Here is a 13,777-nt window from a genome sequence, read left to right on the forward strand (position 1 = left end):
GACCACCAATTCAGTGGTAGGTCTGGTATGTATCACCACTCTCCCTTTCCAATTTTCCTTCCTAAAATTGGCATGAAAAGAAGTCTCAGTCTCAGAACTCTCTGTTCATGCCATTTTAAGGGATCTCAAGCCAGTCAATAGGACGTGTATCCCCTTCCTATCTGACCCCTTATGCTCGTTTGACCTACCTTGGCTATCTGAAGCTGGGGCCTACCTCCTCATCAAACTGCACTCCAGGCTCAAGTGGGCCTGCCGTAGCACTTGTCTAACCACCCAGCAGCGAGCAGCGCAGCAGGCAGCAAAAAGCACGGACCATCTACAACCGCCCAGCAAGCACCAACAAGGGTGGGGTGGAAAAACATGGGACAGAAGCTAAAAGAGGAGGGAGGGGAATAACACAAGGCGCATTAGCAGGGGACAGCTTCTGAGGGGAAGGGAGAGTTCACTGGGTGAGCTCCCCAATCATTCCGCAGTGGTGAAAAAACAACACAATCAGCCTGGGGGTGCAAGCTACTGCTGCTGCAGCAGTGAACCCCCCCCCCAACTCCAAATTCGACCATTCCATCAGCCTCCTCGACTTTCACGACCGCTGATTGCTGAGCCTGTCAACAACCAAACCCAACCTGGCTCCATCATAACATCACTTTTTCTTTCTCTTGCAGCCTCACTCATCTACAACCACCACCTTACCCATCCACTGCACTGATATTAATTACTCAATTTTCCGACCAATAACTCGGCAACCAATTTTCCAAGAAAACCAAAAAGAAGGAAAAAAACAGCCCATTATCACCATGGCTGGCGGCAAGGGAAAGTCTTCTGGTGGCAAGAGCTCGGGTGGAAAGACCTCGTCTGGTGAGGGTCCCAAGAAGCAGCAGAGCCACTCTGCCCGCGCTGGTCTTCAGGTAAGATCCTCTGCATTATCAAGATCTACGTCGCCATCAACCAAGGCTTTGATCCCCTATCTGTGCGCCGATCCTCGACACCATATCACAACTGTTTTCGCACATGTCAACCGACGCGTTTTCGCCCTTTTTTCCGCCATGCACCCTCTTCGAACTCGACGCATCATCCCTCAACACTCTCTCGTGCCAACCACAAACACGCCTCGAAACGCATCCCACAACCCGATGCAACAACATTTTGCGCCTGAGAGATCAATAATCAGGTCATCAACTATCGATCTCGACGTCACGCGAACAAATATCTGATGGACTCGACCTGCTACGCGACTTGCGCCGGGTCGCACGGATGGGATCAAAGCCTACCTGTTGCCTGGCCGCTCTGACTCGTTTCACTAGTCTCTGGAGCGCGTTATCATGGCTAACTGTTACCCTCCCCCTTTTCTTTTCTTCTAGTTTCCTTGCGGCCGTGTCAAGCGTTTCCTCAAGGCCAACACCCAGAACAAGATGCGCGTTGGCGCTAAGGCGGCTGTCTATGTCACCGCAGTCCTCGAGTATCTGACCGCTGAGGTTCTCGAGCTGGCAGGCGTAAGTCACTTCCCCCCAAAACCCAACTGCTTCCTGGTCATCATCAGCCTGGCTGCTGCTGCCTGGCAGGTCGTGTAGCGCATCCCTAGGCAGTTTCTTTTCTTTGACATGATCCCTAATCCCTTTTGCCCAACAGAACGCTGCCAAGGATCTCAAGGTCAAGCGCATCACGCCTCGCCACCTGCAGCTCGCCATCCGCGGCGACGAGGAACTCGACACCCTCATCCGTGCCACCATCGCCTTTGGTGGTGTGCTGCCCCACATCAACCGCGCCCTGCTGCTCAAGGTCGAACAGAAGAAGAAGGCGAAGGCTCAGGAGGCATAATTGCCATACCTCTTCTATCGAACCAAATTAAGCCGGATAATCTCGATACGAAGCGGCGATTCGCAACGACGCTTTTGATTCACACAACTTGTTTCATTTGGGTGCGCACTGGGTAGATGGTGTCTTGCTTGGGCTCTCTTGGAAGATGGTCGTCGTCCGGCTGGAGGCCAGCCTTTGAGGCACCGGCGAGCATTGAATGAATGTATGGGTCGTCCTACTCCTCAAACAATGCAGGGGCGAAAAGAAAAAGAAGAAACAGAAGACCCAGGCGGTGGTGCCCGTCTTGCGTGAGGCCGCCTTGCCGGTCAATGCCTTTTTGGGCGCTCACTTGCTGAGGAAGGATGGTCGGCAGTGTACCAACAGAACCCTTTTTTTCTTCCTTTTCTCTTTTCCTTTCTTTGTTGGTTGCGCGGGTGTGTGTCTGTTGTCGTGCTCTAACACGGGCCAGGAAAACGGTGGTCAGATGCGAAGAGAAGTTTTTGTTGATGAGTTTACAAGAGTTATTCCTCCAGTAATAAGAGCAAGGCTGAAGAATGTGTTGATGATGGTGCCTGCCGTCATGCTCCAACACACACAGAATCCGTACCGTTCATGAATCTCTACATTTCTTCTTTCCCGTCCTCCTGAAAATGACTTCAATTGCTATGCGACCTACTTTGCACCGATCTATCCATCTACCTGTGTCTACCCATCCATGCAGTTATACAGTTGCCAATCATTCCGAAACCTTCTTTGTTAAGCTTTTCAACTATAAACATGATAATCAAAATTCTCCCCTCATAAAAGAATTGTTCATTCTCAGCAGGGCAGTGAGAGCTTGCTGCTCCTCTCGTGACACCGATGGTGATACAGGAGACGGGCGCAATGTTTCGTCCTCACCCGCACCTTCTTTGGCTTCGACGGCTCCGCACATGAGGTTCTTACAAGTATACGATGGTGTTGACGCGTTTGGTGGGCCGTCGAATATGAGGCTGTCGCCGTCCATGTCCAGGCCGAACGGAATCTCGTCGTCCGCAGCGGAGCTGCTGCTGATGCAGGATGCACTCGTCGACGCGGACGTGCTGGAGGAGTCGGAGAGAGCGTCCATTTCCCAGTCCTCCTCGGGTCGGTGAGGTTGCTTGTGGGAGTGGGGGAAGGTTCCTTCTGCATCCTCTTTGTCCACTCCTTTATTACCAACCCCGACGTCCTCGAGGCTGGTGACGGAAGGAACTGCAGGGAACCAGTCCTGCTCGCTATACGCCTGGCGCAGCTGATGATCCGCCTCGGCCTCGGTGGCCGCCATCGCCATAGCAGCGGTGGCAGCTAAGGGGTCGGGGTCTTCTACGTGCTCGAGCCGCAGCTGCTCCTCGTCATTGCCGTCGTCATCGCCTAGAGAACCCCGGAAGGACTCGAATGAAGTGAAGCTTTGCAGCAGCACGGGCGACAAATCCTCCTCCTCCTCCTTGCGACATGCTGTCCTCGGCTCAGCCACGGCTTTCGGTGTCCACTGAGCTCGCATAGCATGGTATCTGCGCTGTCGAGCGGCGCCAGTGAGGAGCTCTGAGAGCAAGCTGTCGATGCTATCTTCGTCTTCGTCGTCTTGGGCCCCTTCGATACCGCTGACGGGTGGTTCGGCGGAGCCTGGGATGGGAATCGGGTCGGTGATGGTGGTGGAGGAGGGTTTGTAAGGGGAGATGGGGGATACGAGGGAGGTGTCGCTCGTACTGTAAGATAGTGGAGGAGGAGGAGGAGGAGGTTCGAGGCTATCTGGGATGATTAATGTTGTGAGTGTTGATGACGAAGGATTTTTCTTGGACCGTGATGAGGAGAGGAGGTCTTTGAAGGTCTCGTAAGAGTAGTCGCCTTCGAGGTCCAGGCCTTCGAAATCAGGTCTTGCGAAAGAGACGTCCTTGTCGGAATCCACAGTGCTTGCGATGGGTGGGATGTGGTTGCTGTCTTCTTCCTCTTCGCTGTCCTCCTCTTCCTCGCTGTAGTCAGATCCCGAGTCCGAAACGCTGCTCTCATCCTCATCAGACATTCCGTCCGACATAAACGACCCAGTGGTCCCTCCAAGCCTACACACAGGCAGACGGTGCCTCTCGTCCACCGTAGATGAGCCACCCCTCACGTTCCGAGTCCCAAACGGCCCCATCCTGTGCTTCTTCTCCATTTCTTCCGCTGCCGCTGCCGCCGCCGCCGCCGCCGCCCTCCTCCTGCTATTCGCTCTCTGCCTCAGATACTCCTCGTCCATAGCCAACGCCCTCTCCAGAACTGGCCTGGCGTCCATTGTCGCCCCATCGAGAACACTTCTACACTCCCCCGGAGAATCGCAGTGCAGCCAGCAGTCATGCCGCTTCCGCACAAACAGCGCCTCCTTCTTTTCCGCGAACCGCCTGCTCAGCGACTCGATGCCGTAATCCAGGGCGCGGTACTCGTCGCCCCAGGTGCGGGCCAGGGAGGTGGATGTGACCCAGCGTCTGCCTCGGAGGAGGATGCCACCTTCTTCTTCTTCTTCTTCTTCTTCTTCTGCTGCTGCTGCTGCTTCTGCTGTCTTCTCCTCGTCTTTCTGTCTTTCCTCTCTGCGATCATTCTTCCCAGCGTTGAGCAGGGCCGTCCTCTTCCACGCCCCGCGCGCTGCCCAGCCGATGTAGTCGAAATTGGACGTGCAGGTGCGCCCGCGTTTGCGCCTAAGAGAGGATTCCTGGGCGCTTCGACAGAAGCTGTGGTCGCACTCGAGGCAGCGACGGGTGGTGGCGAGACGGTACCAGGTATAGCATTTGTGGCAGCGCCAGAGCCAAGGGCTGGGCTCGGGTGCAGGGGGAGGGTTTCTTGGAGGGCTGGGGAAGTGAAAGGAGGTTGGGTGCTTTATTGACATCGTGGCGGAGGATCAGATAAATTTAAGAGTGTCTGTTGTAAGATATATAATGTAAAAGTCTGATATTTTGGACATTCGTCGGGTGGTGTGGTGTCGTCCTCGATGGAACATGAGGCCGCACAGAGTAGTAAGGAGGGAAGGGATAGCTGACGAAGACAAAAGACGAACTACGTGTGTGGATGGATATTTTCTCAAGAGCTGTGCATACTGAGGAGAAAGTGAAGGTGACTGGCTCACAGAGATAATTGTGAACCAAGTTTGGGTTGGACGAGTGAGTGAGGAACAGTCACAATCAATCTCTTCCGGCTGTGCAATTACAGCAATGACAAGACAAGCAAACTCAGAACATGCGTCAAACAACCTTGAAGAAGCAAGATGTCTAGTAGGAATGTCATGGCCAGTCAAATAAGAAGCAACTACATATCCCAGAATTTGATTTTCTGTTATTATTATCTTTACAAAACAACAACACGTACTGTTGACTATGCCAGAGGCTGATGCCGTCACAAAGACCTGTCAACACAGACCAGAGCCACACTTGTCAGACACATCGACTACGTCCGTAACACATAATAATAACCACCAGACAATCACGGAATGAAAAGAATAGATGACACACACATAGATACAGTAACCCCTTCCGCGCCGTGTCTTTGTGTAGACCCATGGCTGTATCAAAGACATCCCCATGCCTTCGAGAAGATGGGATGTTGGATCAGGGAAATGTATGGGACAAAGGAACACTCAAATAGACAACAATACCTAAACCCTATTAGTACGCAGCGACTCCACACTTCATGAATTTGCAGACCTAGGATATTTGAGATAACACTCAATACATGAACTGTAAGTTGACTGTGACAAATCCTCATGGAACCTTTCGTCCTTCCGAGGAAGAAAAAAAAAAGGTCATTAGGACAGAGTAACTGAGCGTTGACAGTCAAGCTGGGGAGACACACCCCGAAAGTCGATGTAGCCACCAAGTCCAGCACCCAACAGGAAGCACTGGCAGCCCTTCACAACCCAAGGCATTCCACAGCAGGTCAGCATTTTGCTCAATTTGTGAAGTAACAGATCATGAGAGTCATCTGCACAACCCCCCTTGCTAATGGGTTGCATGTTATCAAAAGTGTCCCCCATGCACAGTGACGTCCATTGCGACATAGCTGCTCTGCTTATGGGCAGGTGGCCCGAGATAGGCCGAGGGGCTATTGAATGCCGAGTCACCAGAGGCTTTAAATAGTGCATTGATTGGTTCTAAGCGAATGCTTGATGGTTGATACTATTAATGATATAATAGAGATTTGAGTATCGACCTTTTGGGCACATTCTGTGTTTAGGGACAGGTGGCATTTCCGGAGGGGCCCGTTTCGAGAGTCATGGCAATACGGTGCTCAGGTACGAACGCAGGCGATTCGCAGCGTCGCCGTCAAACCAGTACGCACAGCCATCTTGTTCAATTTCGGTACAAGCTTGTTCATTACCGTAAACACACGACCGGAAGCAGGGGTCTCAACGGCGGAAGGCCTCAAATCTACCGACACGAGGAGTAGCGAAGCTACACCTTGTCTCCCAGCTCTGTGTGGGTGCCATTAGTTAAGAGCCTCAGAGGAGCATGTCGGTCGTGGTCGACGTCCATGCTCGTGCCGTGATCTTGTAGATCATTTGCATGTTTCTAGAACATCTGGCCCGAGCTCCCCAGCCATTCTCCACTGACGGTTCAGGGGGCCACTTCGTCGGCTTACATTGCAGAAACATCGTGAGCCGGAGATTAGGAGCTTCTGCTTGTCATGCCCCAGGGCCCACCCAGATTTCTACCCTGGAAACGCTACTAAGCTGTCGAAGCCCGGATCCACGGCTCCTTCACGACTTTTATGGCCGATTTGCTCTGTGCGTACTCATAATTGCAACCGTGTTTTTCAATTATAGTTGGGGGTATTCGAATGATCGACGGTGGTGTTGTCATCAGATTATGCATCGCGTTTTAAGATGGGCGGGGATCACATGACGAATAGTGTATGCGTCGTGCATATTCGCGTAGATCTTCTTCTAGATTTTCTCTTCTTCTTCTCCGTCTTCTTGCTCTAGTTGAATGCCCTGTATGCTGTCCCGTGGCTGCGTCAGTGTCATTGCAACACAGTGCTCTTTTGCTCAGGAACTTATCTCCGATGTAAGCGACAGGGCTGACCGGGCAAGTTCCGTGTCGCTGGGTCAGCACTTTGTTGCGGCAGAGCCGTCTAGCAATGATTGATCTTTTGGGTTCGTCTCGTGTCCGGCCCCCAACAAGACCCAGACGATCAACACATTCGTCACATTCGTCGAGTCTTGTGGGCTGCCCACAGCGGATTTGTGCAAAGTTGGACATCAACAACAAATACCACAGAGCCCAACCCGAGTGGCCCGCGAGATTGGTGCAATATTTCTGTACTGGAACGGAAACCCACCCCGTCGCCCCTTCTCACGACGGCGCGCGATTAGGGGGAGTCACGGCTTCCGTCAACTGGTGGCCGGAAATTCTGATGCGACCTTGCCACGTGCGTAAGCGAAAGAGGCTTGACGATGATCGAAGCAGCGCGTTTCTGCAGAGGTCTTGGCATATCGGGTACGAAATGACGACGAGCAAATGTCGTGACAATGTTATCTGAGGGGCGTTCGTGTCCAGGGAGAGCGACTAAACCCTCTTCCCCATCCCCCCTAGCTCAACACACTGGGAGCTTTCCAGTGGTATAGCGCGTGGTACACAGGCGCCTGGTTGATGCAAACGCATGTTGTGTGTATCCTCGGGTACGTACCCGGGAATCCGGATCGCGTCCACCTGAAAATCGATATACTGGTAGAGGAGGGGTTGAAATGGGATAAGCGCCGCTCCCCTCTGGCCGATCTTGCCCAACGTGGTGCAAGCTCAGCTGCTGTGGGCATTTTCCAGGCGAGACATTCGTGTTGGCCCATGCGGTGTCATCGTGGAGATCACCAGGCCAGAAGAAGGCCAAGACAAGGACTCGTCTTCTTTCCATACCCGTCTGAGTACATGATCAATAGGCAGACAGTGTGCAGTTGGGCCTCTTTTCGAGATCGGGATGCGGCAGAGAGAAAAAGAAGAAGAAGGCAGTGCAGGATCTCTGGATAGGCTGGCTCCAAGACTTGCAGCAGGCGGCAGCAGAATCGTGCCGAGACAACGGACGGGCCTCAAGCTGGCTCCAAGGAGAGGCCCCATTCCACAGTCATCCCTGATCGGTCTTCACGGTGCCTTGTCGCGTCGAAATGTGGCTGACCCAGAATTGCATGCTATGCACGGCGCAAGAAGGAGGAAAATATACCTTATGCAAGCCATCGCAGCCAATGCATGCAAGATCGCCCACCCCAGGCGAGATGATGTGACAGACAGCTTGACTGAAGAAGGCCGTCTATCATAGCCATGGCTCGTTTCTGAGATCAAGAGTACACCACACCATAACCTCGTCTGGCAGTAGCGATGTGTGAGAAGCATATCGATGAGGGGCAAGGGGAGAAGTAGAGGTTCATTCTGAGCCTGCGCGCGAAGGAAGGTAGACCTGGAGATGGATCGACTGATCTGGTTCGGGATGTCCGAGCTAAACTTTAACAATCTCACACAGACATTCCTAGGCTGGATGTTAGCGCTCTTGAGCGTGTAATAGTGAGGGAGGAAATTCATAACCCCTAACAAGACAACACCTGTACAGGAAAGCAAATAAGCGAACTGAGTACCAAATAACTACCATAGGGATGAACCAGAAACTATCACGTTGCCCAGAACAAAGGGCATACCTTTTCTTCTACCCACCAGCCACGATACGGGCAGATTATGTATGTACACAACAGTCCAGGATAGGGGGCGAGAGAGTATCAGATTAATGCGTAGGGGCGGGACCCCCCTTTTCCCCCTCTCTTTCTCTGTCCCTTCTCTTTTGTTTGTCCTTCTTTTTCCAGATCTTGGAAGTGAATTCAGGTTAGAACCCCCCCCCCCCCCTGTCCGCTTCGTCTGTATCCTCCAGTGAATCAGTGAATTCCCCCCTGTCAGGAACCCTAGTTCCGGGTGATTGGCCCCACTGCCTCTGCTGCTCGTCCCGTTCCTTCTGGTCTGGCTGCCGTTTTTCCTTCTGGAAGGGCGGATCCCTGTAAAGTGAAGCCTCGCTAATCTGGGGGAGAACTGTTAGGCCGTACAGTGACATTGCCCGCAGCTACGCTATCACAAAATACTTCCCCCACCTCCCCAAACCCACGGTCTTGTGTACAGGCGCTGCTGCTACAGCAACTGACATTACCTACCACTAGTGAACGACCAGAAATCTTCTGCATACCAATCGACGGGGAAACATCTGCAGGCCTTGTCTCTAGAGATCCTCAACGCAGGTGCTCAGTTGGTCAGGCATAATTTGCAACTCTGACAACCCCTTGGGGCGGCCAAGCATCTACCACACCTGTGAGTCAAGTCTTCGAGGCATGATCCCCAGTCGTAACCATCGAATCCCCCTTTACAACCGCCAATCCCTGTCATAAAAGGCCCAAATCACTACCGTAGTCATACCCTGGATTCACTGGCATGGCAGAATCGCTACAGCTAGTGGTGCTGTATCCCGCCCCTACAGCGTACTAGCCCCCAGCAACCCCCCCTCCCACTGGAACTCGTCCGGTGCCCTCCTGACCAACCCTTCCCTCCCGCCCATCGCATGCATCATCAGCGGGTGCAGCAGCGGCAGCAGTAGCGGCAAACAGCAGGTAGCCGCACACCCTGCCCTTCCAAATTTCTTCGCTCCTGTTGTAACTCCAGGGCTGCCCCCTCTCCCTCTCTAGTCCTGCACCCACCGTTCGACCTGGCCTCCCCTGCCAACTCACCACCTCACTTCATCCCGTCTCTTGTCGACTCCAACTTCGATCTTCCAAGGTTGGCCACCCTCTCCTCAACTCCGCCTTTCCTCCTCACCTTACCTCATCCCCATTTCCACACCTCCCACCTTTACAACCTCGCCCTCAAACACGACGATATTGGCCTCTTCTTTCTCTCTGCCCCTCCTTGACGCGCGACACGAAATCACATAACACGCATTCACCTTTTCTGCATTAGCTAACGCGACCCAAGTGTGTGCATACCACCTCCCTTTCTCTGCGCGCGCGCGCCTTTTTTTTCTTTTTCTTCCTTTTTTTTTTTTTTTTTTTTCCGTTCTTCCCTCTCTCTTCAGGCCTTTGGCGACCTTTCCTTTTTCGTCTGTGGCCCGTCACCCTCGCCTGTCTGTACCAGGCCTGACCTCGAAAATCCCTAGTCACCACCAACCCGCCTAAACACCTACCACCACCAAGCCAATATTTTCAGACCCATATTTTTTTTTGCACCTTGGGTCTTTGGCGCAGTCGACCAAAAGGGGCAGAGATTCGATACCACAATACGATCTGATCCCCCCCCCCAAACGTCCTCGACTGTCTTGACGACACACCCTTGAGCCTCATCCCTCGAGCTCGACGACCTCTGGCGCCACCCCCATCGTCGAGGTCTTCAATCTCAACCTGCCCTACTTTTACCTCCTCCCTCGCACTTCGCCTCGCCTCATTCACCTGACCGCCTTCAGGGGAGGCCTCATCAAAATAATAAAGGGGACCAACACTCCCTGTTCCTCCCCACTCTACGAGATTTCCTCCATTCTCATCAACCGCAATCCGATCCCGACGGTGAGGATCCCTTTTCCAACCCCCCTTGCCTTCCTGGCTTATCTGCTCTCCCCCTCCTCGTCCTCTCCTCCTCGAGCATCTCAACCCCCCAAACACAACTTCAGCCGCCATCCTGATAACTGGCTCTGTTTCTGTTTCTGTCTCTGACCTCCTAACCTGCAGATCTTCTCTACCCGTCTGTCGCAACTCTGACGTAGATTTCTCGAGCACGACGGACCCCCCGTCTCCCTCCCCCCTCCCCCACACCATCCAGGCAGCGCGACCTTCGCGAGGCTTTCTCTTCTCCGGCGGAACAGCTTGCCTCTCATCCCACCAGGCGGGCTGTTAGGGTGAAAGCGCCGTGGAGCCCCCATAACCGGTGACGACAACGAGACACAGCCCAACGGTACGCGCATCTATGACCATCATGAGCCATCCTCAGCAGGCGGACAGCTTTGCCGCATACGGCCCCTACAGCGGCGGCTTGGGTAACCGCTCCCCCACCTCGACGAGAAACGGCTACGCCACCCTCCCCTCGGGCATGGGTGGCAGCCGCCAGTCCAGCCAGAGGCAGCAGCAGCAGCCGCAGCAGCTCGACTCCATGGGCCAGCAGGCGCCGTCCATGTACCCCATGAGGGATGCCTATGGGATCCTCGACACCATCAGCAGAGCTGCTCCGCCTACCGTCTCGGGCATGCCTGGCGAGTACATGACTGGAAACCAGACCGCATGGAACTACAATGGTGGCTCGGCCACTGTCAGTGGCCCTGTCCCCGACCTGAGGTCCGCCCGCGCCATCAACAGAAGGCCAGGAATTCCAGACGTCAGTTTAGGCCGACCACAGCTCCCAACGCCCCGAAAAATCACTAACCTGCCCACCCCCAAACAGTACTGGATGCAGCAGCAGTCCGACTCGCCCGCCCAGCCCGCACTGGGCCTCCAGACCCAGCAGCAGGCACAGCCCGGTTACCCCTCGCAGCCCGTGGCCAACCTTCCCTATGGCCATATCGTGAACAATCTAGAGCAGCTGCGTGCTCAGCAGTCCATGTACCAGGATGCCCGCTCCCACCACGACAAGAAGGACGACCTGATCCCTACCGCCATCGTGATCAAGAATATCCCCTTCAACGTGCGCAAGGAGGTCCTGCAGGCCATCATGATGGAGATGAACCTGCCCCAGCCCTATGCCTTCAACTACCACTTTGACAACGGCGTCTTCAGGGGTCTGGCCTTTGCAAACTTTTCCAGTGCCGAGGAGACCAGACAGGTGATCGACAGGATGAACCAGTTGGACGTGCATGGACGCAAGCTGCGTGTGGAGTACAAAAAGATGCTGCCCGAGCACGAGCGGGAGCGTATAGAGCGGGAGAAGAGGCAGAAGCGAGGCCAGCTGGAAGAGCAACACCGTCCTATCAATCTGGCGCATCAGGGCTCCCTTCAGTCCCTCATCGGCCAGTCCGCCGAGGTGACCCCCTCGCGGACCTCACCAGCCAGTAAGCCCTCCCCCCCCCCCCCTTTTCCCCCAGATTCCTCAATGTCGCCCAACTAATGATGATCGTCTGTGCAGAGGAGATGCCTGACCTGAACGACGAGAGAACGCTCGAGATCTACGTACAGCTTCGGAAGTACAAAGAGGATCATACCATACGCGAATATCTTCCCTTTGAGGCATCGAACACCCCTGAAGAACGCCGTCTGATCCACGTCCTGGCCCACAATCTGGGTCTCCACCACGAATCATTCGGCAGCAACGAGAACCGGTGCACAATCGTCTGGAAGGAGGGTATGGCCCCGCCGGGCCTGGCGATCAACACGAGCCACACGCCCGTGTCTGCCGTTGAGCAGCTCCAGTACCCTGGCAACAGCAAGAGCCTGGCGCGCGCCGCCACCATTGACTTTGGCGAGCAACGGACGTCAAGCTCCAACGGATACGGCACCATCAGTCGCCATGGAAACCCCGCCCTCGAGCTTCCCGACGGCAGCCCTGACGGACTGAACAGCGCCTCGAACCTTCGAACCATTCGGAGCATGGCGGAGCTCGGACGCCCCGTGATGCAGGCGAGAACCCCTAGCCCAAGGGACTCGGCCTACCCAACCTCATCCCTCCGGCTCAACGAGATGGGTCTGTCATCGCGGCCCGACCTTTCGGGTGCCTTTCCAGGCATGACCACGACTCCGACCACTCCTGGCAGCAGTCTCAACCACCGCGCCTCGGACCTTAGTCTGGCTGGTGTCACAAACACGCTGAGCTCGTTGAGCGTGGCTGAAGGACCCTACGAGACGAGCCGTCCCCGGGAGAATCCTGGCGCTATCGGCAGCCAGCGACCTGGGGTTAATGGCCTCAGTGCTCGCAACGCTCCTGAGCGTCAGCCCAGAGGCCCCGAGACCGGCTGGGAGACCTCGGGCGGCTTTGGCGGTCGTCGTGTGAACGGTCACGCACAGAGAGGAAGTGGTTCGTCAAACCTGACGTCCTCGGAGTCGTACTCGGATTTGCTGACCGGGTCTCGTGCAGACTCGTCTGAGAACTTCAATGGCAGCGGCGGGAGCAGCAGCCTTTACTCCCACTAGGGTCGAATTACCACTCAGATAATCTGAGAGTGATGAGAGACGACCGATACCCTTGCTAGCATCATGCAACGATCATCTCTTCGTTTTACGGCGCATGTTTTCTTGTTTCAGGGCTCATTATCATCTGCGGTGGATTTTTCTTCTTCCTTTTTCGCGCGCGCGACAGTTCTGGATGCGGATTCTTCGGTCTTGCTATTTCACTCATCACTTGCAATGAGCAAGAATAATTTTGCCTGAGCGATCTAATATCACCGGCACAACCGCTTACAGTGATAAGTTCAGCACGCATCTTGACGTCTGGCATATGGCTATATCACATTTGATGCCAATCACAAACGATCTGACGACAGGATGCTTCCGACGCACCAAAAAGAAAATGAGGACAACAAAAAAAAAACCAAATTAAAAAAAAAAAAAAAGAACAAATGGCAAGACGAACCTCGAAATCGAAAAGTTGATCGGGACACTTTTCTTCACAGCAGACCTCACATGGGCGACCACTTTATGCCGTACGACACACAGACACACCCATGGGGCATGGCCGAGTAAGCTTGACAGGATCAGGATGCAGACTCTCTCTTGAAGGGTTGGATACCCACGGTTCATCTCTTTTTCAGCCACCCTCATAGACGCATACCCGGCAGAGATGACCGTCAAAACATGCCCCAATGACAGTAACGCCTCGTTATGACGACACGTCTAGATGGCCCTCTAGATTACTCCTCAGGGATCGGAGTCAATGACCCCTGGCTCTAGCAAACACCTAATTCAATTTCGACAAGAATTTGCTGCCTCTCTTCCCGCCCGACACGCCATGTGGTTTCGACAGGGCCTACACACCACGACGGACACCGGGCTTTTGTCTCAATGCTGAGGCTC

At 54.2% G+C, this 13,777-nt stretch overlaps 3 protein-coding genes across 3 annotated transcripts; 2 read left to right on the forward strand and 1 right to left on the reverse strand.

Annotated features, from left to right (window-relative positions):
• The first annotated feature begins 644 nt into the window (after positions 1–644).
• Positions 645–2,441, forward strand: M406DRAFT_356339 (uncharacterized protein). Its single transcript, XM_040923417.1, has 3 exons — positions 645–905; positions 1,359–1,490; positions 1,627–2,441. Exons 1-3 carry the CDS (start codon positions 795–797, stop codon positions 1,813–1,815), a joined length of 432 nt encoding a protein of 143 aa, XP_040777412.1. The 5' UTR covers positions 645–794; the 3' UTR covers positions 1,816–2,441.
• Positions 2,442–2,578: 137 nt separating this feature from the next.
• Positions 2,579–4,669, reverse strand: M406DRAFT_68792 (uncharacterized protein; the record flags this gene model as incomplete). The annotated part of the gene is made up of 1 exon (XM_040925201.1): positions 2,579–4,669. One exon carries the CDS (start codon positions 4,667–4,669, stop codon positions 2,579–2,581), a length of 2,091 nt encoding a protein of 696 aa, XP_040777413.1.
• A 6,151-nt stretch (positions 4,670–10,820) lies between these two features.
• M406DRAFT_227798 (uncharacterized protein) lies at positions 10,821–12,793 on the forward strand (the record flags this gene model as incomplete). The annotated part of the gene is made up of 3 exons (XM_040915780.1): positions 10,821–11,153; positions 11,238–11,823; positions 11,898–12,793. Coding segments are annotated over 3 exons (1,815 nt in total), but the record flags the coding sequence as incomplete, so codon positions are not given.
• Positions 12,794–13,777: the final 984 nt, after the last annotated feature.

The sequence above is a fragment of the Cryphonectria parasitica genome (genome assembly GCF_011745365.1).
Source record: "Cryphonectria parasitica EP155 unplaced genomic scaffold M406scaffold_4, whole genome shotgun sequence".
In the NCBI taxonomy this organism is placed as follows: domain Eukaryota; kingdom Fungi; phylum Ascomycota; class Sordariomycetes; order Diaporthales; family Cryphonectriaceae; genus Cryphonectria; species Cryphonectria parasitica.

Excerpts from the sequence above, each read along its gene's own strand:
- M406DRAFT_356339 (XM_040923417.1), top strand. The coding sequence starts at position 795 with ATGGCTGGCGGCAAGGGAAAGTCTTCTGGTGGCAAGAGCTCGGGTGGA. Across the intron at positions 906-1,358 it reads CTGCCCGCGCTGGTCTTCAG|TTTCCTTGCGGCCGTGTCAA; the intron begins GTAAGATCCTCT and ends CTTTTCTTCTAG. Across the intron at positions 1,491-1,626 it reads AGGTTCTCGAGCTGGCAGGC|AACGCTGCCAAGGATCTCAA; the intron begins GTAAGTCACTTC and ends TTTGCCCAACAG.